We start from the raw sequence: 24241 nt of genomic DNA on the forward strand, positions 1-24241 counted from the left end.
TTTAGGCAACCGGTAAACGCGGCTGTTCTGTAGACTATATAAAATAAAGTGTTAAAGTAGAATTTCAGTTGTTTACACCATAAACATTTTCATCAGCTTTTTCTTGAGATATTAATTTGATAAATGAACAGCAGAAGAGAAGCGCACCCAGGATGAAAAAAAGCAAAGGGGTTTGTCGCAGTTTGATGACGATCATCGGTCTACGTCGGAAGCAGCGTTTTTAATGTTTGGAAGCAAATGGCAAGCGGCAGTGTTATTGTTTAAGAGCGACACAAGTTTTGATATGGTTTATTTGTTGACAGCTGTCATTGTGCTTGAATTCCGGTTCGGGTAACAAGTTCGGACCTGCGACATGCTTTGACGAAGGCAGCGGTTGGACTTCAAACTGTCTGCTCGTCTCTACAGCTGCAGTTGTCGTGGTTACTTATTTGGTCGCGATTGTCATTTTAAAGATATATTTGACGAAAAACTGCTGCGATTGCAGCTGCAGAAAAAATACAAGTATTTAGAAGTATTTTAGTATTTAAAAGCATTTAGACCTTTGAAGCACTTTCGCTTAATTTGAATTCAGTGTAGCTGATGCTAAGCTAAATGCTGAAGCGATGATATTTGTCGAGTTTTAAAGTCACGATTGGCTTCTTTGGGGTAAATGAATGACGGTTAGATACGTATACAATGAAACCCACACCGAAAAGGTGGTCGTTAAAGTAATGCTGGCTTACAGTGCGTGAGTTGAAAGGAAAGGTGATGTCTGGGGTGATAGTTGACGTGAGTGAACCAGATGAAGGAACAGGTAATGACCAGGATGGACCATGCCCTGACCCTATGAAATCTATCAGTTCCGATTTGTCCAGGCTGGATCTGCACGGGTAAGGTTTTCTCTCTTTTTTTCCTGTTTTTTTATATGTATTCTGTCATTTCGTTTTGCTCCAACTCGTGTGGTTGAAACCCCGGTCACATCGCTCTTCGTGGTCCTTTCAGTTTGCTGCCTGCTGTCAACTCATCCTCAGCAGATGGGAGCCCTTCACCATCCTCTGAGCCGAGTGCTTTGCTGTCCTTACCTTGGGAGATCTTAACCAACATTGCCTCACACCTTCCTGCTCAGTGTGTCATCAATGTTCTGCCAAAAGTAGGTTTTCTGCTTCCTCAGACTAAATCATTGATGTGATCTCTTGAAAAATTCACTTTATTTTGAGCCACGCAAGCAAACAGCAGCAATCACCTTCCTTGCCTTCGTTGGAACATTGTTGTATTTCAGTCTTGCAGATGTAGAGAAGATTCCTGATTCCCTTATCCCACATGTTTCAGGTTTGCCATACATTGGGTACTGTGGGTGAGGACAGCACTGCTTGGCAGCTACGAGCACGGAGATTAATAGGATCAAGAGCTAGCTTTCCAGTTGGGCCAAGAGAGGACTTTGACTGGCCTACAGCTTGCCTGGAGATGGAGCATCTAATAACCTGCTGGCGTAGAGCCAGACAGACCCAAAAAGATGAGGAAGAAAGGGATCAAGCAAGGCTGCAGGAAAGGGAGTTGCAGGTTGCAGAGGAACAGGAAGATGGTGGAGCGGACCAGGTTGAGGGGGTAGGAATGGCTGCGCAGGAGGTTGCTTATGGTGCTGATGAAGGGATGGAGGTAGCAATGGATGGTGAAGATGGTGAAATGCAGCCCATCTTAGATGGAGACCAAATAGGAAGATTGAGAGAGGAATTGGTGGATAGACAGGAAGATGGTGCAGACGCACTAATGGAGGAAGGAAGAATGCAAGATGCTGCTCCTCATCACCACGAGGACTTGGCAAACCCGAGGAATGTTGGTAATGAAAGAGAGGTAGAGATGATGCAACCACAATCCCCCAGAAGTCCCAGCCCACCCCCAGCACTGGAGTGCATCACCCTGCCTTCAGACCACATTTCCCAGGTCAACTCGGTACTCCTCCTTGGGGGAGAAGGGGCAGTCTGTGCCACGGCTTCTAGAGACTATAATGTGAAACTCTGGGATCTGCAGGCAGGCTCTAATGGTGCACTGCTCTACACGCTGGGAAAGCAGGGTGACCTCAGCACCCATGGAGGCTGGGTCTGGTGCCTGGCATCAGACGGTCCTCTGTTGGCATCAGGGGGCTTTGACAGCACAGTGAGGCTGTGGGACCTACAGGCAGGTGGTGCAGAGAGAGGCTTGATCAGGACTGGGGCTATTGTCCTCTGCTTGTCCTATCAGACGGATGTGCTGCTCGCTGGCACATTTGATAAGAGGATCAGCATGTACGACACCAGAGGTGAGGGGATTTGACATATAGCCTGCATGCATGAAGTGTGAATGAAAGTCTTTGATTTTCTAATGATAGCGCAAGATCTCTAGATGTCTTTCTTAACATTATTCAGAGAGTTTTTGTTTTGACTGACAAAAGATCTGTTTACTTAGGCTTACTGAGTCTTTTTTTTTTTTTTTTTGTACAGCTGCTGAACCACTGATTAAAAGTCTGCGCCTTCATGGTGATGCGGTAATGTGCCTCGCTGCTGACGACAATTACATCATCTCCGGGAGTAAAGACTGCACTGTGGCTGTCTATGATCGCAGGGCAGGCAAAGGCTTGAAGAAGCTTAGGGTAGAAGCAGACACACATGTTGCTTAGGAAGTTTGCATCGGGGTCCACATGACCTCACATCCAATGCTGACTCTGACCAACTTCTCTTCTTGCAGCTGAGCTCTTATTTGCTGTCCATGAGCCATAGTGGTTATGAAGTCTGGGCAGGAGACAACAGAGGCATGCTGCACTCCTTTTCCATGCAGGCGGGGAGCTTAAAGCTCCTGTCCCAGTTTGATGTTGGACACACGGATCTGGTCACTGGCACCCACAGATCCCAAGGAAGCCTCTACACCTGCTCATCCGATTGTACTGTCAAAGTAGGCTCAGTCAGACTCCCTTTTGCTTTGTCTACAAAGCTAAATCTGCTATTGAACAGTCTTGTTTTCAAATTTCTTGTCTGTGTTCCAGGTGCATATCCCGTGTGCACCTCCAAGGACTTTATGTACCCTGCGTCATCAAATTGGAGTCAATGGGGTAAGTGCTTTGTAACGAATCCTTAACTCACATCAAATCGCTGATCTTTTATGATGATGATATATTTAATGATTTGAAGACAGTTTTTAAAGAGCCATGTATTGTTAGTTTGAAATATCTTATCTGTTTGGATCAGCTGTTTCTTGTCAACGTTTTCAAGAATGTTTTTCGAATGAATCTCAGCGCTCACGTCTCTTTTACCATTTTCTATAACTGTCAGCTGAGTGTGGAGGCTGGAGTCCTCGCTGTGGCCTGCGGTGACTCTAGTGTGGAAGTCTGGAGGCCCAGAAAATGACTCCCACAGGACCTTCTTTCCACAGCGGGGAGATTTTAATCAGATGCAGACAAGATGCGAAGCATAACAACGCTTCCTGACCATCTTGCATGGAATACACTGATAAACGCAGAGAATATCATGTTGGAAAACTCACAACTCCCTTGCTTTGCAGGACGGTTACCTATATAAAGATATATAAGTGGTAATTTAACAGATTAATCCAAATTGGTATAACTTGAAATGACAGTCGAACCTCCTGAGATACATATGGCCAAGCTAATTTTTTCGTTGTATGTACGTGTAAAACTGAAGTTTCGAGAAACCTGCCATGCAATAGCATTACACTTTTTTTTGACTGAATTTTCTTCTTGTGTTGACATTTTTATATGGTGTAATTTGAGAAGTTTCAGGTGTGTTTGTGTGGCCAAGTTGAATTATTTTTTTTTGGTAACGTTGATTCTGTAAGCTTTCAGAGGCACACTGCGTTTTACCTATACTCTGTCACACTGTACATTTTTGTTGTAAGTTCAACCAAAAACCACAAACATTTGAATGTTTATTGTGAATGAACAGAATCCATGACAGTAACTGAGACTTGACATAAATGCTCTAATTGCATGTCGCACACAGTGAAATGTTTGTTTCAAATCCCCTTGTTGACACTGAATGTGCCATTAAATGTCCAAAAAAACTCAATGGTGTGAATTCTTGGCTGGATTTACATACACAGTGCTATGGTTTATAATATCTCAGTAATGACAAAGCATTTGAAGGTCAGTTGTCATCGTAATCTTGAACACATCTAAAAGCAGACGCTCTTTCGGTGGGGCTCTCTCAAACAGAATGTTAACGTTTCACTGTTGTCGTCATCGTCTCTTGGAGGTGTCAAAGCAGCACACAGGTTTTCTTATCTTTGAAAGGATTGGCCGAGGCAGCTATGCCGGTGAGCAGGGGGTCACTGCGCCTGTGCTCCTGGCAGTACTGGACTAAATCTGCCGCCGTCAGGGAGATCTGCTCGGACAAACATTTCACAGGATTTCAAACAGTGTCGTAGAATTGTAAATAAACTTGAATTTGGAAGCATGTCGCTGGTTAGCATATAATTCCATACATTTCTAATAATGGTAATAATCTACTGGTCATCAGTTTAATCTTTAATCATGTGGAACTAGTATGCATTAGGATTTAGAGCTTTTACATACCTTTACTCTCTCCATGCTTGCCTCCATCCGAAGTTGATCCACCAGTTTTTGTGCCTGAATAACGCTGCTGCTACTGCTACACATATTTCCTGACGTAAGAAAGAACAGTAAAAGGAAAGGGAATTAGACCAGTGTTTTGCCTGATCCAAAGAGTCAGCTCAGGTTGTGCAGGAGTCTGCTCAGAGAGGCTCCTGACTTTGCATTTTGACCTGTACCCCTTTTTATTCACCATCGGTGGGCAGTTCAAAGGCTCTCTGATAGAAAAGGTCACGCAGCACCGATGGAAATGTCACACACATCACTTCACAGCCACTACTGATGAAAAGGCATTATGATGAATGTCCTGCTTAGGGTGTGCTTCATTTTGGTCAATTTAAACCCTTCTAAGAAGAAATATCCCATTGAAGTCACAATAGAAAGGTTTTGAGCTCTACAACAAGCCCCGGTGTTCAGAGAGCACTACAACAATGTGCTGAAAATGACTGATTACTTTTGTATCATGTTTCCAGATGGCAGATGGGACAACGTCCAAGGAAACAAGGAAAGGTATAAGGACAAAGAGCACAACTAAAAAAAAACTACTCTTAACTTTTATTGGAGACATTCAGGGATGGCATTTTATGCAATACACTGTTTCATAAACCCTTTGTTAAATGTTGATGTGTTTAATTGAAGGCAATGTTTTTTAAAAAACTATTCAAAACAGTTTGTTTATGAGTATAATCACAAAGTATGTCCTGAAATCCCAACATGTTCGACCAAGTGTCAATATTCCGAATCTCACAATATTCCGTCTCTGTTTAGATGTAAGAACAAAACAACAATCACAAATCGCACCGATCAGGATTTATGCCGAGAAATTGTTTTTTTTTGTTTCTACTTTAACAGTTGCCATTATTTTTCTGCTAAAATGCAATTTGGTCATGTTTGTTCTTTCGCAGTTTCCGTAGATAAAAAAACAACACTTGCTTGTAGCTTGCTATTACCACTTGCTAGGCGACTCATGCCATGTTTACAGGAATACAAAGTTCCTATCTCTGTGCTGTTGTGTGTAGTGACAGACGTCTATTACTTTACTCCTTCCGTCACGTAACGTCTTTGCAGGAATAGGTATGTTTTCACATTTGTTCTCAAATGTTTAATCGCAGTTAGAAGCGCCAGCTGCTAACTGTTAGCTTCCCGGTTTTAGCTAACGTCAGACCACATGGATTTGACATGTTTTGAGCGATGTTCTTGCACTTCATCACACTGATTTTTTCACGTGACTAAATATAAAATATACTTTAAAAAATCAATTCTGAAATCAGGCCAAAGCTATTACTTTTCTTATTTAAATTTTAAATTTTATTTTTATAAAAGGTGAACACATAGGTTGACAACAGTGGAGACGGTGACGGCATCCTGTACTTGAAGTAATGCGTCATAAGCAAGAATCCTGCACTGGAAACGCTTTTACTGAAATATATGAAACCGTATTAATTAAAATATTCAAACATTATTAAAAGTACAAACATTCAATTTATTAGAATGTCCCCTGCAACTGTCACAACATTATATATTTTATCATTGGATCGTTATCACGATGGTGAAATGGTGAAAATCGAGCTGAAACTGAACTCTGTCTTCATATGAAGTACGTTTATTTTTCGACCTGTTTTGTTTGCAAACAGCTGATGTATAAAGTAGTCAGAACTGCCATATAACGGTGTAGTAAAGGATAAAATTCAGTGCGACAACCCTGAGATGTAGTGGTGTACAGGCAGAAAATGAGCCCGAAAGTAAAGTAATGCTTGTCATCATTTATTGGGACTTTTTCTCTAGAATGTTATCAACCCATCAATGTTTAAAATGGCTGTAAATTGTTATTTTGTATTGTTCTGATGCTGCAATGGAAAAAAACAACCTTGACAACGTCAGTTAACTAGTCTGACTACTGGCTCACTCATTCTCTGAGAAGTGTCTGATCAACTTCCGAATGATAGAGTAACTGTTCTGATGAAGGGTTAAAAAAAATCTTTCTATATGTTTCTGTTTATTGGCAGTTGCTCATTTGCTTTTGCTGAAAAGATGGCAGACCATGCTCCCTCTGTTGCCATGGAAGCTGTCCTGAAGCCCAGCTGTGACCTCCCAGAAGACATGCCAAAAATCCGGGGCTACGACTTTAACCAGGGGGTTGATCTCCAGGCAGTGCTGAAGTCCTACCTCACCACAGGCTTCCAGGCCAGCAGCTTAGGCTTGGCCATCCAGGAAATCAACCACATGGTGAGAGGAAGCAGCTGTTGGGAGTGTGGACTAAGGTGTAAACTGTAAAAAAAAAAACTGAAAAAAACCCAGAAACAACAAAACATACTTTTTTTCTCATCCGTGTTGTGAATGGGAATTGGGAAATAAATATGATTTTATTGGTCAGAACAATACAAAACAGCAACTTTAGAAATTACAAATCATTATTAAAGCATTGCCTTTAGTCCACACAATTTCAAAACTGTAAAACTAACAGTTATGAATCAAAACAGTGTGAATACCACTGGAGTTAACAAGGGAATTAATGTCCTGTTTCATCTAATCCAAAAGGCTAGTTAATTATTCCCAAAGACTCCCAGACATAACGCCTCTGAGCATACATCTGTTTTCCTGCTTTTAGAGTTGCAGAGAAGCGTTTCATGTGCCAGTTCTTTTCAGAAACCGCTTTCCATTTTTCTAATTAAAAAGAAAATTGCATTTTGATTGAAGTACAAGTTTAACACTTTACGTTGGTTAGATTGCTTTCACAGGTTTGGTTACACACTCACTCATGATGCTTCTTTAATCCTGATTTGTGTTTTGATCCGACTGGCATCTGAAACTCTCTGGAAAGCAACATTTTAGATATTTTTGTGTCAAACCATCATATTTAATGGTTACTAAGAGAATATGCCGTTTTTTTTTTTTAAACGGCAGCTTATTGGAACATTCAGCTGGTGACTCTCCTGGGTTGAAACAGTTTCTACACTGGCCTTAATTTTCTGCTGTGGTTGTTGCTTCTTGTTTATTATTCTGTGATCGGATTGTTGATGCGCATTTATAATGCCAGCTGTTCATAACCAACTACATGACACTCGCAGATAGAGAAGCGCCTCGAGCCAGCGGAAGCAGATGAAGAAAATGAGTCTAAAGAGTCCGGTGAATCCCCACAGCACTCAGGCTGCACTATCTTCTTGGGCTACACCTCCAACCTCATCAGCTCTGGAGTCAGAGAGAGCATCCGCTACCTGGCAGAGCACAAAATGGTACACATTCATTCACTTGCTCTAGTTGTCCTGATAATCTCTAAAACAGCCAGCCACTTTGACAGAACTGCAGCATGTTATCAGAATCTCTGACTTTGTTCTAGGTGGATGTAATTGTAACCACGGCTGGAGGCATTGAGGAGGATTTTATCAAGTGTCTGGCTCACACCTACTTGGGAGACTTCAGTCTGCCCGGCAAGGAGCTCCGCCTGAGGGGCATTAACAGGTCAGCGACTTCGGATACGGCTCAGATCCACATTCCAATCCTCTAAATGATGCTGATCAGAACCACTGAGCCTTAAAGCTGAACTTTGGTAACCTGAATTAAATAAGAATTTTTGCACCTTTGCCAAGATCTCAACAAGTGTTGTAAATGATTAAGAAGTCATTACAGATAGTGTTTCACTAAGATTCTAAAGACTCAGGGCGCTTTTTTGGGAGTCAGGAGACCATTTCTGCGGATTGCAAACCGCTTTTATGCCACTCAAACAGTGAAAGATCTTTTCTTTGTGAGCACTTTGATGAGGAAGACGCTTTCATTTCCTTTGCCTAGAATAAAAAGCAGTTGCTCTCCCTTTCCTGAGCCGCAGTATAAATGGCACAACACACATAACCTCATTCTGTTTCAAAGGGATGATTTCACAACAAACTCCTGGATTGTTCTTTAGTACTTCTGGATAACTGTGGACAGACCTCAGAGTTTATTAATGAGCAGGGCTGCTGACTCTCACGCCTTCAGCATGAGACTGAGCAGCTGATATTCTCACACTCTCGTGCCACAAATTCTTTTTTTTCTTTCACACATTGAAAAAAAAGTGAGTCCTAACTGATCATGTCACAGTTTAAAAGGAGGAGACTAGTTTTTCTCTAGTAATGCAACACATATCCACAGCTCAGTTATATTGTAATTTACTCCATCGAGAAAGAAATAAACTGAAGTTTTGCCAAACTTGAAAACAGGGATTGTGGAATAAAACCAATTTAAGTTATGTGGAGCATGCTTCAGCCAAGTTGTTGGACATTCTGGGGGAAAAGGAGGATCCGCTGTCTTGCTAAGAGTTAGTTCAGAAGCTCTGGAACATCATATTGTCCCTGTTGATCTCACCATCCTCCTCCTCTTCTTTATCTGTCCTCACCGACTGTAGAATAGGAAATCTGCTGGTGCCCAACGATAACTACTGTAAATTTGAAGACTGGCTGATGCCCATCCTGGATCAGATGTTGCTCGAGCAGAACACGGAGGTGAGTGTTGCCATGGGATCCAAACCAAACTGTGCTGAGGCGCTGGTTCGTTTGGCAAAACGTTGCGTGTTTGGAATGTTTTGGATTTCTCTTTCGCCTTGTTTACACCAAAAGAAGTCTAGAGTTCTTTTTTTTCTAACAGTGAACTCTTATATTTCAGGGCATCCGTTGGACCCCCTCCAAAATGATCCATCGGCTTGGCAAGGAGATAAATAACACTGACTCTGTTTACTACTGGGCATACAAAGTGAGTCCTGGATTACATCAGTAAACTGTAACTGACCAGCTGACATTATTACTATTATTATTATTAGGTGAAAACAAGTTTTTGCTGTACTTGGAAGCATCGGACTCATATGTTGTGATCTCTAGCTCCTCTTTCTTTGCACCCGCTGTGTTTTTATGGATAGAGAAGTTGTTCACTGTGACATCACATGCCTTTTTTTTGTCAGAATAACATCCCAGTGTTCAGTCCTGCTCTGACAGATGGCTCCCTTGGCGACATGATCTACTTCCACTCATATAAGAACCCCGGCTTGGTTTTGGACATTGTAGAAGGTGTGAGCAACATCCCTGATACGGAGTGAGATCACCACAGCAGTCTTAGCTGGTCTTAACATGAACGGGGTTTTGATTTCATTTCAGACATTCGCAGGTTGAACAGCCGGGCCGTTTTCGCCAAGAAGACGGGAATGATCATCCTGGGAGGAGGGTTGGTCAAACATCACATAGCCAATGCTAATCTTATGGTAACTACCCACTTTTTTTAATACTCATACGTGACCTCACATCAGGACACATTTAAGTTGGCCATCAACTGCAGATTATGAAATTAAGATGTAGCATTACAGTAACACAGGACATCTTCCTGAATTAGAAGCATTTGTCTTGATAGGTTAAATACCTTCTTCTCACGATAACTTTATAAACAACCTGTTAACAAAGCAGCCGTTTCAAGCATATGAATACAATCTGCTTCGGTGCTCGTCATGCACATTTCCTGTGGAACTGTACGACGTTTCGATGTGTTTAAAGGTAAAGGTTGTGTCAGCAGAGCTAACCTCACAAATATGCAAATCCATTTCCTGTCTTGACACGCTGCCTGTCCTGATAATCCCTCCAGAGGAACGGAGCTGACTACGCCGTGTTTGTGAACACGGGCCAGGAATTTGATGGCTCCGACTCTGGAGCCCGACCTGATGAGGCCATTTCTTGGGGCAAGATCAGAGCAGATGCCAAACCTGTGAAGGTACTGATACTTAACACTTGTAAGCATGCCCACCAAGCTTTATTTCGACATCACTGTTCCATTAGTTACAGTTACATCATCAGAAAAACCTTTCATTTTTTTTTGGAGTTTGATAGTTTTTTTTTTCAGTCATCTGCTTCTTTTTGGACATATTTCCCACATGGTGTAACCTGAACCATTTTTGTCCGTTTATTGTTGTAGGAGACATGACTTTACATGTTACTGGGCGTCACAACCACTTGACAGGATGTTTTATGACTGTAATACCATCGCGTTTATAACACGACGCTTTAACAATTTAGATTAAATCTACCACTCAAAACCACCGGTATTCTTTTATTTGTCTTTCTCTTAGTTTCCTAATATCACATAATTACTTTCCATGGAAACTAGTCTCAGGGCCGTGAAATGTGTTTGCAAGTAATTATCGGACAACCAAAGAGGCCAAGTGTATAACGTGCGTGAGAAGCAGGTCGAAAAAGGAACTTTTGAGCTCAAAATTGGGGTTGTACACAGGAGCTGTGATGAGGAGCTGATCTTTTGGCCTCAAGGTGGCAGTGTCTGCTCTGTGTTTGTGCTGAGACTGAAGTGAGGCCTCCAAGCATCAAACCTTAGATAAAACACAACAACTCATGTTTCATATGTTGAACATAACAGTGATATAATATCAATGTCACGCCGCTCTGTGCTTGGTTTCCAGGTGTATGCAGATGCCTCGTTGGTTTTCCCTCTGATTGTGGCCGAGACCTTTGCACTACACGCTGACAAGCTTACTGCCGGGAAGAAGACGGAATAAATGGTTGTGGCCTCTGTCATTCTGTTTGACACGACTGTGTATATGTCATTTTAAATGCTTTTCACCGAACTTGCTTGTTAAAACAAGTCATTTTCTCCTCATCTGACAACTGAGATTACATGGTTTGGGCATCGTGCTATTGCATGTACCAAAGAAACTGCCTAGAATGCATCAGGTTGTAGCTGTAAGGAGTGTGTGCACGGGTGTGTGATAGATGCTAAATACGCACTCATGAGGGTATTGTGTAGTAAAACATTTTAAGTTATTTCAGTTTAGCTGTGGCGATATACTCAGTGCATGGCTGCTCTCGGTAATATGACCTTTCTAAGTCTCAGTTTTTATATATAAGCAGTCCTTTACCTTACTGTTGCTGGGTAAAAGATGCTCCTGTATGATTTACTAAATCACCTTTGTTCTTTAAAGGGGATTAAATAGTCTATTATAAATAAACTGCTATAAAATACTTTAGTTGTGGGTCTGTGTGTGAAATCTGCTGTGGCTCCATCACATGACACTTAATTTTACACGACTACGTTCATGATCCTGGCTGCATAAATGGAATAGTTTGTATCACAGAGTTTGAAGCTCCTTAGCCACAGTTTAAATATCGTTAGGGATACTTAAATTGGGATGCTGTGGAAAATGTAATCGAAGACAATGTAACGATCTGACTCATCGCTTCTACCCTACGTTTACCTGATCAGACGTATAAGGACAGCATAGAAAATGGTGAAACGTGTTGCATTCTTTTGAAAAATATACCCTCGGTTTGAATTTGATGCCAGCAAAACAACTCAGGAAAAGTTGGGACATGTTTATTTTTGTTACATTTTTATCAACAGTTGTAAAGTCATTTCCCAACATGGAAATGCTTGTCATGATACTCCAGATGTTTTCAGTTGGATGGACTGTCGGTTTAGCACCTGAACCATGTCAGGAACCATGAGGTGATATGAGCTGAGTGCAGTTTGGCGTTCTCCTGTTGACCTGAACAGGACATCTTCTGAAAACGCATTGTCTGGATGGAGGCACGTTGCTCATAATGCTGCTCTATTCTGGAACGGTACTGCACCGGCGGCAGCCTCTTGCAGCTGGTCTGAACATGTCGCGTCTGTCTTTGCATCTTTTCTACCGAGCTTTTTTTTTTTCCCCCTGTGAAGTCAGTGACTTTCGGAAGGGGTTTTATTTTTATTATCCATTTATCATTTTCTGCTGGTTTGGCCGCAGTGCTGATGCTTTTTAACAAGACTTAAAGTTGTACACATCTGGAAGTAAGCTGATTGAGCTTTCCAAAGCCCAAGACATGCCTGGGATAAGACCGCAAATCGAGGTGAACCGAAGAGGAGAAGTAGAAGTAAAAGAGGAGGAAGCTTAAACCCTTTCTCCTCTCAATTATCCAGCGGGGAATGTGAAGTCACTGGTACATAAAAAGGATGATCATAGAGAGCTGACGGGGACATAGTGGGGATATTCCACACCACTCCTCTACCTGGCAGACAGAGACTGCATAAAGAGTGGTAACAGTAAAAGAGGAGGAAAGGCGGTGCTTGTAAACAACAGATGGTGTAATCCTGGACATGCCACTGAGAAGCAGCGTCTCAGCACCCTGACGTAGAACGGCTGGCTGCGAGAGTTTCCTCTCCCGTTGTCCACTAAGAGAGTTCACTTGCGTTAACCCGCCGGCGCTGTATTTGATGTCACCAGCTCAGTTGTTCCATGCTACAAATACAGCACCACATTGCATTCATGGCGCTCTCTAGGGATTTTAACCATGCCTCTGTCTCATCGCGGCAACTTCCAAGAAGAAGTCCAGTTGCCCTTACTCAACGCTTTTAGGATAAACCCCGACCTGGATGACTGAGAATCTGCATCAACATCCGCGCAACACTGCAACTTTCCAATTTGTCGAAAATCTTTTCAATTTTCTTATTTATCGGTTTAGTTATCTTTCCTCAACAATTTATATTGCAATTGCATCATTTTCCTTCGGGGATCGATAAAAGTACAGTTCAATGAAACGGCACATACCGTTCTGCGTTAATGATGCCTTCACAGACAGGTCAAGTGCACTAATGCGCCACGTACCATTAGAGAAGCTGGCTTTTAATTCATCAGACCACAGAGCGGATTTCAGCTTCACCTCATTCCATATCAACTGAGCAAGGGCCCAAAGAAGGCAGTAGTGTTTTCTAGACCTTTTAGATTTCTAAACTGCATTTGTTGATGCAGCGGCGACCTGTGTTCAATGACTGTAGTGTTCTGGAGCCCATTTAGTGAAAGTTGGGTTGTGGCCTTGTCAGTTGTGTTTAGAGATTTATTAGGATTTTCTAAATCTTAGTGAGATTATGCACACATGAACACGAACATCCTCTTTTGACGTCCAGTCAAACTGCTGATCTGTTGGCAATTAATTTAAATCCCTATGATGCGTTTCATTAGGTTTTTTTTTTTTAAAGCACTGCACATATTTCCCAGTCATTTGTTGTGACTCACATTTTTAAAAGCTTTTCTGGGAACAGGACTGTAGCTGCTGTAAGCCTTTAAATTGTACATTTAAACAATTTATTGTCTTGAGTGTTTGGTGAGACTGATTAAACTAGTGTTCAACTGAAACATTTTTTCAAATGAAAAAAGGAACTGTAGATCAACTGAATGATATTTGAATCACTGAGCTAATATTTAAAGGCAGTGCTGTGCTAGACTTAAAACTGGAAAGTGACGGTATAATCTAAAAGGGGAATTGAAATATAGAACAAAAACACCTCTAACTCTGACCTCACTGAAATCTCAGCGTCAGCGTGAAAAATCTGCTCATAGCTGAGGACTTGTTGCAGATCGTCTCAGACGGTCGGAGTTTTAAGTTTGAAGACGAGAAAAAGACAGTAAGCGAATCACTCGCATGTTCCGAGTGATGGGGAATTTGCTCAGCTAAAATCCTGTTAGAGACAATTGTAGCTTCAGAGTCAGACAAAATCTGTGAAGATCCTCTAATCATTTTGCTTCTCTTTGAGAGACCTCCACCCCCTCAAACTCCTTACGGGCAAACGAGAGCTTCACAACTTATGTATGTAGTTAGTGCTCGTTTTCATCCACCCAGGCAGACGGCATGCTGTGTTGGTGGGACTCAGCTCCCTTTCAAGAAACAACCACATAATCAAGTAACAGTGATAAAGATGTATCCCTTTGCAATACATCAGTTTGTCATAGTGGGAATGGATACTTCCTGTGACTAATCAGTGCTCTCAGATCCTTTACAGAGTCAGCTTCATTCACAGTCCATTTTTATTTGCACACTCTGGAATGGAAATGTGGGTTGCTTTCATGTAGCGTGTGCATAATATGTTCACTGAAGCCTGATTTGTTTTTTCCTAGAGTAGACGAGGTTAAAGCGCCTTGTTTTTTTTAAAGTGGGTACGGTGACCTTCTCATTTCTGGAAACGCAGATGGAGAAGTGGAATTGGACCTGGGATAAGGTCAGCTTTCCTAAAACCTCAGCTCCATGTGCTCACACACATACAGAACTGGGTGTTCCTGTCCTAATACACTGCTTTTCCATCCAGCCCTTCTATCTTTTCCTATTGGCGGTAGCACTGTGTGAGTGTGTTTACCCAGGGCTTGACAGTTAGAGGCTGTTGTTTTTGATGTATGGATGCTCATCCCTATAGAAATGAACGTTTGCTTTGTGCTTAAATGAAAGATTACAGAGAGACTGAGTGGGCTGAAAACAGTAAAGTCAAGACCCTGCGTGTATTTGTATGTGGATGAGCAGTAGTCACGCTATGATAATATTGTGTGGCGCCTGCACAGTGCAGACAGTGTCCCCCCCCCCCTCTCCTCGTCTGTGGAACAATCAGTACACTGTGTGATGTGCAAGGCTGCAGCAGTCATAATGGCAATTATGTCTTCTCCCAGCCAGATTGGCAGCTTTTTTATGGTGAGAACCACAGAGGCAGACAGGGAGGGGGAGTGCTGACCTGTTGCACAGCTGCAGGGTGGGGTAGATCAGTGAAAAGTGGAACGAAAAGAAGAGAAATACACAGCAGATGGATCTGCCCACGATTTCATATTTATATAAAATTCTCGATTAATTTATCTGCAACTGTGTATGCGGGGACTATTTTCCACCAGGCTTTTCAACACTCTGGTTCTCTGTCTCGGGTTATTTATAGTCATGCGAGTCTCTCTGAACAGATTACTTATAATGTCCAGCCACCAAAGTCCGGATAACAGATGAAAGGTATTCGATAAAAATGTATACACAGATGTATACACATTTTCATATAAAGGGAAAGAAAAAAAGATTACAGATAAAAGATAGAAAGCAGCCAGGTCAGCTTATCTAATTTCAAAATTGACTTTTAAAACGGAGCAACACGTAATAAAACACATTTTATTTATCACTAGGCTATTTTTTTCCCCAGTAGGACGTGTCTTACCTCCCCGCCCAGTATTCCAAAGGCTTACCTTGTTATATTTTCATGCCCGCTTATCTCGCCACCCTTGTTTACCTGTTGTGTTGCTATAGGAACTCCCACCGCGGCTGCCTATTGGCCAAACCGGAAAAGGTAGAGGCAGGTGAAAGAGTGCGAGTGCGTGGGTGTTTCGAGGAGGGGCCGAAGATAAACATTGCGATATATGGAGGGAAACAATAGAGCAATAAATGTATAGAAGATTATGATAAATGGAGGAGAGAAGTGGGGCAGGTGAGGCAGTGAAAGAGAGAAGGGGAGGAGGTTTTTACCTCCACACCAGCTCCACGCCTCGCGCTGCTTTCTCAGAAACAGGAACTCGCCTGTTGAACCGCCGTCTCCTCCTCTGACGCAGCTGGCTGACGCTGGTGACAAACTTGAGTCTCCGTTGCCACAGCAACCACCCGGAAAAGACAAACATCCGGATGACAACTCGCTGTCGCGTCTTTATTTTTCATCAAAATGTGCAAAACTGCAAAATCACCGGTCACACAGTGAAAATAGACTACTCATAACTGAAAGGTCTTTGTATAATATGCTAATTTTGTGCAACCAACTGCTACAACCTCAAATCTTTGCATTGATATTCAATGTTAAAATTGCTTCTATGCTGTTTATTATTCTATTGTAGAACTCGTGGTGTCATAACCATAAAGCAACAAAAGAAACCCTCGACCCATTAATTTTCTTATGAGCAGATTTTTTTTTTTTACAGTGTTGTGTATTTAGCACACACTGTAGCTCAGTTTAGTGTTCAAATCGGTCATGTAAAACATTTAATGTTTACCTTATATATAATGGAGAACATTGAAGGTAAAAGAAGAAATTCAAATACAAATGACTCACATTTATCTTTAAGTACAGGACAAATTGTACTTTTGAAAACTCTTCAGACCATTTCCTGATTACCAGCATCATAACTTTATTCATTATTAAAAGACATGCAGAGAAACCCGGCTGAAAGTCAAAGTCATATTTTCACAAAATAGCTGGGAATAAATTTGGCATCTGTATTGTGGCTACTTAAATTTTATCAGTCACTCGTAAGTATTTATTTTTCATATAATTCTTTATTTTGATCCCTCTAAATTCACTACTATCATCTTCCCTCTAGCTTTATCTGCCCCCTAAGTGACTCATTTATTAGTTGGTGACCTGGCACCCTTACAGCCTGACAAAACTTTTGTTAATTGTCTTGTCTTACTCACCGTCCTATAAATGTCCCATTTTAGTTTTTTCTGTTTGTTTATTTGTGAATTGCTCCTACAATAATAAAAATTATTTGAAATCTGTCGTAATTTACAAAAGGGCAAAATGAGAAGTCACTTTTCACAAATACCATGCATATGGGGTAAGGATGCTTTTAAAATCCCATTTTATCTTGAGTGAACACAGAGTTATATATTTTTATGGTGCTGCTAAAAGTTAAAGTGAATTTAAAGGTTAAAACCTATTTTTTTCTCATATGTACAGTTTCCTGACAGTACCAGATAGATATAAAAAGCAATGATGTAATCATGGTGACAACACAGTGGGAAAAAATGACAGTTTCACAAATGACAGTTTTTCCCCTCTTCACTCACTTTTTTTTAAAGATTTGTGTTAAGAATAAATATACATCCAAAATAGGGCACAAACCTCAAAATACAATACAAAGCTCGCTATTTTTGTTACGACCTTTACCCATTTTCTGACAGGTTACTGCTTTCTTTCAGTTTTATCATTCAGCCGCACCATGAAACTTAATTGCCGTCTCTGATGTTTTTACCTTTGAAGTCTGTGTCTCACACAGGAGTTCGGCTATGCAGATGTGTGGGAAAACTGAAAGGACTGCGCAGATCTCATACAAAGCGAAAGGTTAATGTAGAGTAACAGGTTCGTTGACTTGAGGCTGTATAATCTTAATGTGACCTAACAATCACCTGGTGCAGCTCTTACCAGGAGACTATTGGCTGTCTGCGGCATTTTTGATTTCCTTTTCTTGAGCTCAACAAACAGAAGGAGACAAAGAAGGCAATGGATGGAAAGAGAGACAAAGAATGACTGTTGCACTAGTTAGATTTATTTTAAAAATGAAGGAATGGTAGACAAAACACAAGACAAATATACTGATTTCTAATGAAATTTTTATTTGAATTAAAATTAACTTTGCGTATATGACATACATGTGGCAGGAGACAGAAACAAACAATTTTGACATTTTGACATTTTGCTGTGAAAATGATAAGCGTGAAGTGACAGATATGTCCCTTCAGCAAGTCTTTTTTTTTATTTACAAAACTGAGACTGGAAAATACACAAAGAACATTTGGCCTTACATACATAAATAGATATATAAACAAAGTGAGTGAGTGTGTTTGAGTGGAAATGAGAACAGTCCCCTGTTCCTGCTGAACTGAGCCAGCCGACGTCACACACTGATTATCAGCACAGCAGGCACAGGAGACCGACCCAGCAGGGGGTGAGGCAGGGGAAGACAGTGGTGACTGCACACACACACACATAAACACACACAGTCAGACGTACAGACATTGATGCTCATGCTGAAATCAACAGGTGGAAACGTAAATGAAGTATGAACACATGCACAAAGTTAAACATAAACACACATTTACGAGGTACCCCTCAGCAACCCTGGAACCCAGCGATACGGGTGATGACACAAGATGACACACAGCTCGCCCTAGAGGAACAGGAGCAGCTTTTGCCACTAATGAGACATCTGACATTTAGCAGACACTGACGCACTAAAGCAGCTCAATATCAGCTAATTTAACCGATTAGTATTTTTTACTAGAAGCTCCAAAAACTGTGACACCTTTTCCCAAGAATCCTTCCGTGTCACATTGCGTTGCGCCTTCACAACACTGTACAGAGTCATTTGCAAAGCAAAGACTCACTCAATCTCACATGCTGTCGGCTCTCAACATATGTTGTTGATGTAGAAGTGATGAGGTGTGAGACTATGGAAATCAATCTGGGGAAACGGCTTGCTTATGTCTCATCATTGACAACATCAGAATGTCACATTTCCATCCTTTGCTTTTTCTTATTATTTTTAATTTTGTAACAGGACCATTGCATAAGAGGGTGCAACAAGAATACGGAGGATTTTTTATTGAGGACGCTTCATATTTTGGGGCTTTTGAGGATATAAAAGGGCTCACAGCGAGCAGGTTTCTGCAGGAGATATCTTAATGCTCATCTGAAGTCTGGTGTTGATGTGAGGAGCGATGGTTTGTTGTAGTGCTCCCCTTCTCTGACCTTTACTCTTCCCTCTGCGGGCTACAGCCCTGTGGCGGCAGAACTTAACCACTGTGAACATGGCAGACACTCACTGTTCACATGTGGGCTAAGTCCTGCTGCCGCACAGCCAGGCTTAAATGAGCATCTGTTGGTGACACAGAGTGAGATGGGTGTTTGTGCGTGAATATGCAAATGCGAGACATGGGTGTGTCCGCCAATGAGTTAGCAGATTAGTGTGTGCAGTCCATTCGTGAGAAGGTGGCTGCTTTCTTCGTGTCAGCCATTGGAAATCCCTGGCAATGTGATTCAGTCCTGTAGTCTCAAAAATCACTCTGCCAGGAATTCCCCTGGCCAGCAGAAACAAGGTGCTTCATCGTGAAAGGAGGTCGTCAAAGCCTAAAATCGTAAGAGACCTCCAGCGTCATTATCACCCTCGATACACTGATTCCACACTTGCTAGATCACTTTTATTTCTCTCCGTGAACTGTCACAGTTGTCAGATGAGCTACACATTCATTCATCTTTCACAGGTCACAGTCGTGTTTTCATTCAGCTCTGTACCTACAATACGTAGGGCTCTTGTCTACTCACAGACTTCCTGTGGCCTGTAATGAAAATAGCTTTTCAATGACAGAATGGAGAATTAGGTTAGAAGGAAGTGGCCAGTCAAGTGGCACTCCCTTTAAAGATGTTCGCCCTGGTCTGTTCTACCCCCATTTATCTGAGCCTCTCGCGTGGAAAGAAAAAGGCGCTGAGCTGTGTTTCCTCTGTCGGTAAGCTGCGGTGAAAATCTCAAAAGAAATAACTGGAAATTTTCACGCTGTTTTAAAAATATATATTTCTATGTAACTGCCTCTGTATATTTTCCCTATAAAAGGAGCAATGTAGAACAATCTGTCCCTCTGACTGGCTTCTTGAAATTACATTTGAATGGACGAATCCCATCACAAGTTCCCTAATTTGCCATCCTCCTAAGGTCATTTTTATTTTCAGACGAAAGATTACTACGCTGGTTGCAAGGTATGAGTCAGTGAGACACTTTTGGGGAACTCCAGACTCGAAATAAGTTTTAGCCGGCTTCCTGTTGTCAAAGTCGACCTGCTGGAGAAGGGAGACTCTGTGCCAGGGACTCTGTGAGCTTCAGCACTATCAGCATCATCCCAATGCTTGTCTCAAATCTGCAGAATGGTCTGAGAGTTTGACAGGAGCTTTCCAAAATCAGTAAAAACAACACTAAAGCAAGTCTAAGGCCAGGGCTAGACTGATGTACTTCTAAGGCCACGTTCTCATTCATATCATTTTCACATTGAGGAAGCATTTGAAAAAATAGCTCAAACAAATTGTTGGATTTTAGTTCTTAACATCTGCATAAAGATTTTCTTTAGTATGTTGTGCATTGTGTGCTGGACCTTCTCTACATGGTCATAATAGAATATGCTGTCTCAAGAATGAAGGTCACTTAAGGTCCCTGCACCCATCAAAGACACCATGTTAACTCCTCTTTAACTCTTCTCCCCCATCAACCTAAAACCCTCTATCCCGCCATCCTTTCATCTGCCAGTGGCTCATCTCATGTGTTATTTTCTCTGCCTTTTCATCTTTTCCATCGGTTTCTCTCTTCCCCTTAGCGTTCCCCCCGTCGAACCCGCAGCCGTTAATGTGTATGAGCTCATTCCTTCCCTTCCCCCTGTAATGACACCATTTTGGTTGACGCGAGCTGTCCAACACCTCGCCTCAAACACTCGCTGAGGATCTCAGCACGTCTCACTTGTTCATTTCGCCAATCTCGACTTATGATCCTGCTCTTACACCTTTCTCAAATTTGATGTTCATTATAGTTCAGGTTCAAGCATGTGGGTTGCAGCTTATTGGTTGCTCTTAAATGTGTCAACATGATGCATCCAAATGAAGGCGTAGAGAAGAAAAATTAGTATCACTGGGTGACTACTGCCAGCAGATGTACTCTAGTAAAGTCAAATGTTTTCAGTTTTCATGGACTATGGCCTTGTGTGTGGGTTCTTTGATGGTTTTAGGGTGTATAGTTTACACTATGTGTGTGTTCTGCTATTCATACACAGGACGTATGGAGGTCCAAGTGTCGACGTGGCCACTGGCTGTTTTCTCAGACCGTCTCTCCCCTTCAGCATGGGTCCAGAATTGACATTGCCGTTTACACAAGGGCACACAGTTAAGTGGAAAAGCCTCTGTTGAGACAGCTGGATCTCAACCCCTTGTTGTTTCAACACATATCTTCTCTCTTTCCATGCCCTTGTGTGCGCACACACAGACACATATGCTCACAGGCCAGATGCAATCTAGCACAATATCCACACACAATACGCTTACTATCAATAAACAAACATGGTTATGTCAGTTAGCTGCCAGGCAAACATGGTATGTGCGTGAGCTGGGATTTCTCATAAACCAGAAATAGTACAAATACATACCAGTCTGACATGGTTTGCACCTTAAGGCTGAGAGCTGCTTTACAAAGCAAACATGGAGCAGGAAGGCCCACAGGTCTGCCATTGTGTATTTCATTAATAACTCTGTATCAGAGTGAAGCATGTGCCATATTGGTATCTTTCCACTGCATCGCAGAATTTTACAGAGGGCAGTTTGTTTCCACGGCAGCTTTATCCAAGTTTAATGGTTCAAGATGTTATGTCAACATTCGAGCTGAAAAGTTACAATAACGGCTGAATTCCCTTCTTAAAGTGTAAATATGCCACGTTTGCTTTTCATAATTGCCTTCATATCCATTACACTTCTTAAACACGCTTGACCTGTTAGGGCTTGCAGAGGCTGAAAGTGCCAGAAATTAGCTGTTTTGACCAGACTGCAAAATGAGTAAGTGATGAGTGTGCAGAGAAAGGATGCCTGACTGTTTTTACAAAACATTTTCAAAAATGAAAAGAATATTCCTAGTCTTCACTCTGACAAACCAGAACCCCCCCACTCCTCTCAACTGACAACCTCGACCACTTCAAATGTGGCTTCAAACTCTAAAATCTGTCAGATGGATTTTAATTCGGACTTTTCTACAACCACAGGATAAAACAGCTGAAGAACTGCTGTGAAACTGCAGAACACACACCTCTCCGCAGTCACCTTGGTTCACTTGCCACCAAACAGAGTCTGCCTTGGTATGTGTGTCTGAGTAAGATTCTATTTGTTTCATGTTGCGTGTGAGGACACAATTATTGCTTAGGCCGTGACATTCACTGACATTCAAACAAGAACTGTTGCTCCACTAAGGGCCTTCTCTGCTGCAGTTTTACTGAATTAAAGGCGGACAAACGTTGGCTGGCCTGGAATCAATGAAACTAGCCACATGTGGGACATGAGTCTGAGAATAAAAAGTATTTCCAGTTCCAGTTTTTTTTTTCTTTTTTTTTTAGGCTCAAAGTCTTCTTGAGCTGTAAAGCTAGCCTCAGCAATGAGGAGCCCAGCCCAAGCCCGTGGTCAACTCCCTCTAGCCCAGTGTGTGTAACCCTATCCTCAGCCTGATTCGTGGCCAAACACCCTCGCCACCACCAGCCCTGTACTTAGTGTACAGCTGCCCTGTTGCCACTGAACCACACATGTACAAATGGGTGCAGAAACTGCACACATACACTTTTATTCCACTACGCCACCGTTTCCTGACCCTGGGCCCATTTGTACAGAGCACTGCCGGGCACACCCACCCAACAAACCCACCAAAGCTGAGGCTTGACTGCTACATTCCCATCTTCTCTCCTCCTTCTGCTCCTCCGCTCTTACCATAATTTCCCTCCATCCATACTTCCATTTGGCCTTTTCTTGTAGGTTTTCGGAGCTCACAATTCCTCAGTGAAGAAGGAATTATAGCAATTCCTCTAACCGTTCTCTCATCTTTCCCATGTCCTTTTTTGCAAAGAGGTTATCTAAAGTCACACTCAGTCTGTAAGAGAGCAAAGTGACAGATCCTGCTCTAGGACTAAATTAACTTAGTCTTATCTCATCTGTTCCTGATGCGTCATCCCCATGTGAACTTCCTTTTGCTCCGTTTAGCCGTCCACTGCCCAATTTAGTCTATACCACCACCCCTAGAGGGAAACCAGACAGGATGGCGAACAGGAAGACAGAGACAGCTCGGCCTCAAGTGCAGCTGAAACTTTGTTAGTTACAGTAGTTGCTGGATTCCCTTCCTTTCATGGAGGTTTGGGAGCTCGCACACTTACAGGGCCTCTGAACAATGAGAGGAATGTTTGAGCAGCTCCGGCCCCGCTTCAGCACTACCATTATGCCTCTCGGCTGCTTTTCCAGAACTTTTTATGACCTCTGTTCACACTATGTACTGCCAACAACCCAGCTGAGAGGCACACAAACTGATTGACGTAAAAACAGAGACTCGACGCATATGAGTAGACAGGTGACATAAGCAGACAGTTGCAACGGAAGGCAGACAAACAGGTAGAAGCAAAACCTTTACGCATAAAATCACTCAGATGGGTAGTGATCTCTAAATCAACTACAGAGACAGGTACGCACACAGAAAGACAGACAGGCAGAAAGTAAGACATCCCATTCAAAGGAACTATTTACATCTGACCTTTGTAATGGAGCTGGTCCACAGTGGCAAACCGCACAACAGGGCAATATTCCAGTGCTAATATCACAGGACATTTGAACGGCGGGCAGACTTTATTCTTGCTCTGTGTGAACGTCTGTCCTGATCAACAGGTTGCAGGGGTTTCTGTGAAGTGCCTCTATGTGGAAGAGCAGCAGTTCAAGACCAAAAAAAAAAAAGTAAAAGAAAATCACACAGTTTTTCCAGGTCATAAACCCATAAAAAGGTAAAAAGTCAACAATCATCCACTGAAAAAGAGACTGATGTGATGCTGCACCTACCTGAGATAAAAAGCTCCCACTCCTTTTCTCTGTCTCAAGTTCACTTTACTCGTGCCCTCCAAAGTCACGCTGTAAAGCTGAACTTCACAGTCTTGTGTATCTCACTCTTTGTCTTTCTTTTTGGCTTGTCTCTCCTTCGGCTGTGCAGACAGAAGTGTGTGTGAATGCGAGTGTGTCTGGGAGCCAGACAGGGTAAGAGTAAGCGAGTGGGCGGGCCAGCCCAGTGGAGGGGATTCCTTTATGACGATGTCAGAGGAGAGGAACCCTCCCCTTCTCTCCACTGCCTCTCCTCCCCTGCGCTGTGCACGGCCGAGGCTGCTGCTAGAACACAGGAAAGGGGGCAGGGAGATAATTGGCCGCACAGCTGCTAATAAATGAGCAAAGGCTGTTTGAGTCAATAGCGAGCAGGAAGCACACAAAGCTGAAAGTGCATGGGACAAACTTACATGTTTGTTACGCTGTCTTGTATGTTGGATATGTCCTGTAATGACAAGACAGGTGAATGCTTTTCTTCACGTCTTCAAGCAGATAGTTACCATTTCTTTCTTTGACAAT

At 42.3% G+C, this 24241-nt stretch overlaps 3 protein-coding genes across 4 annotated transcripts; 2 read left to right on the forward strand and 1 right to left on the reverse strand.

The window, feature by feature from the left end:
* The first annotated feature begins 202 nt into the window (after positions 1 to 202).
* fbxw9 (F-box and WD repeat domain containing 9) lies at positions 203 to 3827 on the forward strand. The gene is made up of 7 exons (XM_072368426.1): positions 203 to 869; positions 982 to 1129; positions 1309 to 2275; positions 2457 to 2605; positions 2701 to 2904; positions 2996 to 3061; positions 3282 to 3827. The coding sequence occupies exons 1-7, from the start codon at positions 748 to 750 to the stop codon at positions 3354 to 3356; spliced, it is 1731 nt and encodes a 576-aa protein (XP_072224527.1). The 5' UTR covers positions 203 to 747; the 3' UTR covers positions 3357 to 3827.
* Positions 3750 to 9828, reverse strand: LOC140272921 (guanine nucleotide-binding protein G(I)/G(S)/G(O) subunit gamma-12-like). 2 transcript variants are annotated; one of them, XM_072368429.1, is made up of 3 exons: positions 9809 to 9828; positions 4541 to 4613; positions 3750 to 4349 (listed from the first exon to the last, which is right to left on the reverse strand). In XM_072368429.1, exons 1-3 carry the CDS (start codon positions 9826 to 9828, stop codon positions 4224 to 4226), a joined length of 219 nt encoding a protein of 72 aa, XP_072224530.1. In that variant the 3' UTR covers positions 3750 to 4223. The 2 variants fall into 2 exon arrangements, with proteins under 2 accessions (XP_072224530.1, XP_072224529.1); XM_072368428.1 differs by lacking the exon at positions 9809 to 9828 and having other exon boundaries at positions 4541 to 4630.
* On the forward strand, positions 5501 to 11538 carry dhps (deoxyhypusine synthase). Its single transcript, XM_072368427.1, has 10 exons — positions 5501 to 5650; positions 6583 to 6802; positions 7645 to 7809; positions 7914 to 8035; positions 8955 to 9051; positions 9212 to 9298; positions 9504 to 9609; positions 9697 to 9800; positions 10175 to 10300; positions 11001 to 11538. The coding sequence occupies exons 2-10, from the start codon at positions 6608 to 6610 to the stop codon at positions 11094 to 11096; spliced, it is 1098 nt and encodes a 365-aa protein (XP_072224528.1). The 5' UTR covers positions 5501 to 5650; positions 6583 to 6607; the 3' UTR covers positions 11097 to 11538.
* Positions 11539 to 24241: the final 12703 nt, after the last annotated feature.

The sequence above is a fragment of the Leuresthes tenuis genome, unplaced genomic scaffold (genome assembly GCF_036924035.1).
Source record: "Leuresthes tenuis unplaced genomic scaffold, fLeuTen1.0.hap1 SCAF_17, whole genome shotgun sequence".
Classification (NCBI taxonomy): domain Eukaryota; kingdom Metazoa; phylum Chordata; class Actinopteri; order Atheriniformes; family Atherinopsidae; genus Leuresthes; species Leuresthes tenuis.

What these genes read in the sequence shown, in the direction of transcription:
- fbxw9 (XM_072368426.1), top strand. Translation starts at nt 748, where the DNA reads ATGTCTGGGGTGATAGTTGACGTGAGTGAACCAGATGAAGGAACAGGT. An exon ending in TCCAGGCTGGATCTGCACGG is followed by an intron (nt 870 to 981) that starts GTAAGGTTTTCT and finishes TGGTCCTTTCAG; the next exon opens with TTTGCTGCCTGCTGTCAACT. An exon ending in CAGCATGTACGACACCAGAG is followed by an intron (nt 2,276 to 2,456) that starts GTGAGGGGATTT and finishes TTTTTTGTACAG; the next exon opens with CTGCTGAACCACTGATTAAA.
- dhps (XM_072368427.1), top strand. Translation starts at nt 6,608, where the DNA reads ATGGCAGACCATGCTCCCTCTGTTGCCATGGAAGCTGTCCTGAAGCCC. An exon ending in TAGCCAATGCTAATCTTATG is followed by an intron (nt 9,801 to 10,174) that starts GTAACTACCCAC and finishes TAATCCCTCCAG; the next exon opens with AGGAACGGAGCTGACTACGC. An exon ending in CAGATGCCAAACCTGTGAAG is followed by an intron (nt 10,301 to 11,000) that starts GTACTGATACTT and finishes CTTGGTTTCCAG; the next exon opens with GTGTATGCAGATGCCTCGTT.
- LOC140272921 (XM_072368429.1), bottom strand. Translation starts at nt 9,828, where the DNA reads ATGAGTATTAAAAAAAGTGG. An exon ending in ATGAGTATTAAAAAAAGTGG is followed by an intron (nt 4,614 to 9,808) that starts GTAGTTACCATA and finishes TATGTGTAGCAG; the next exon opens with TAGCAGCAGCGTTATTCAGG. An exon ending in CAAGCATGGAGAGAGTAAAG is followed by an intron (nt 4,350 to 4,540) that starts GTATGTAAAAGC and finishes TTGTCCGAGCAG; the next exon opens with ATCTCCCTGACGGCGGCAGA.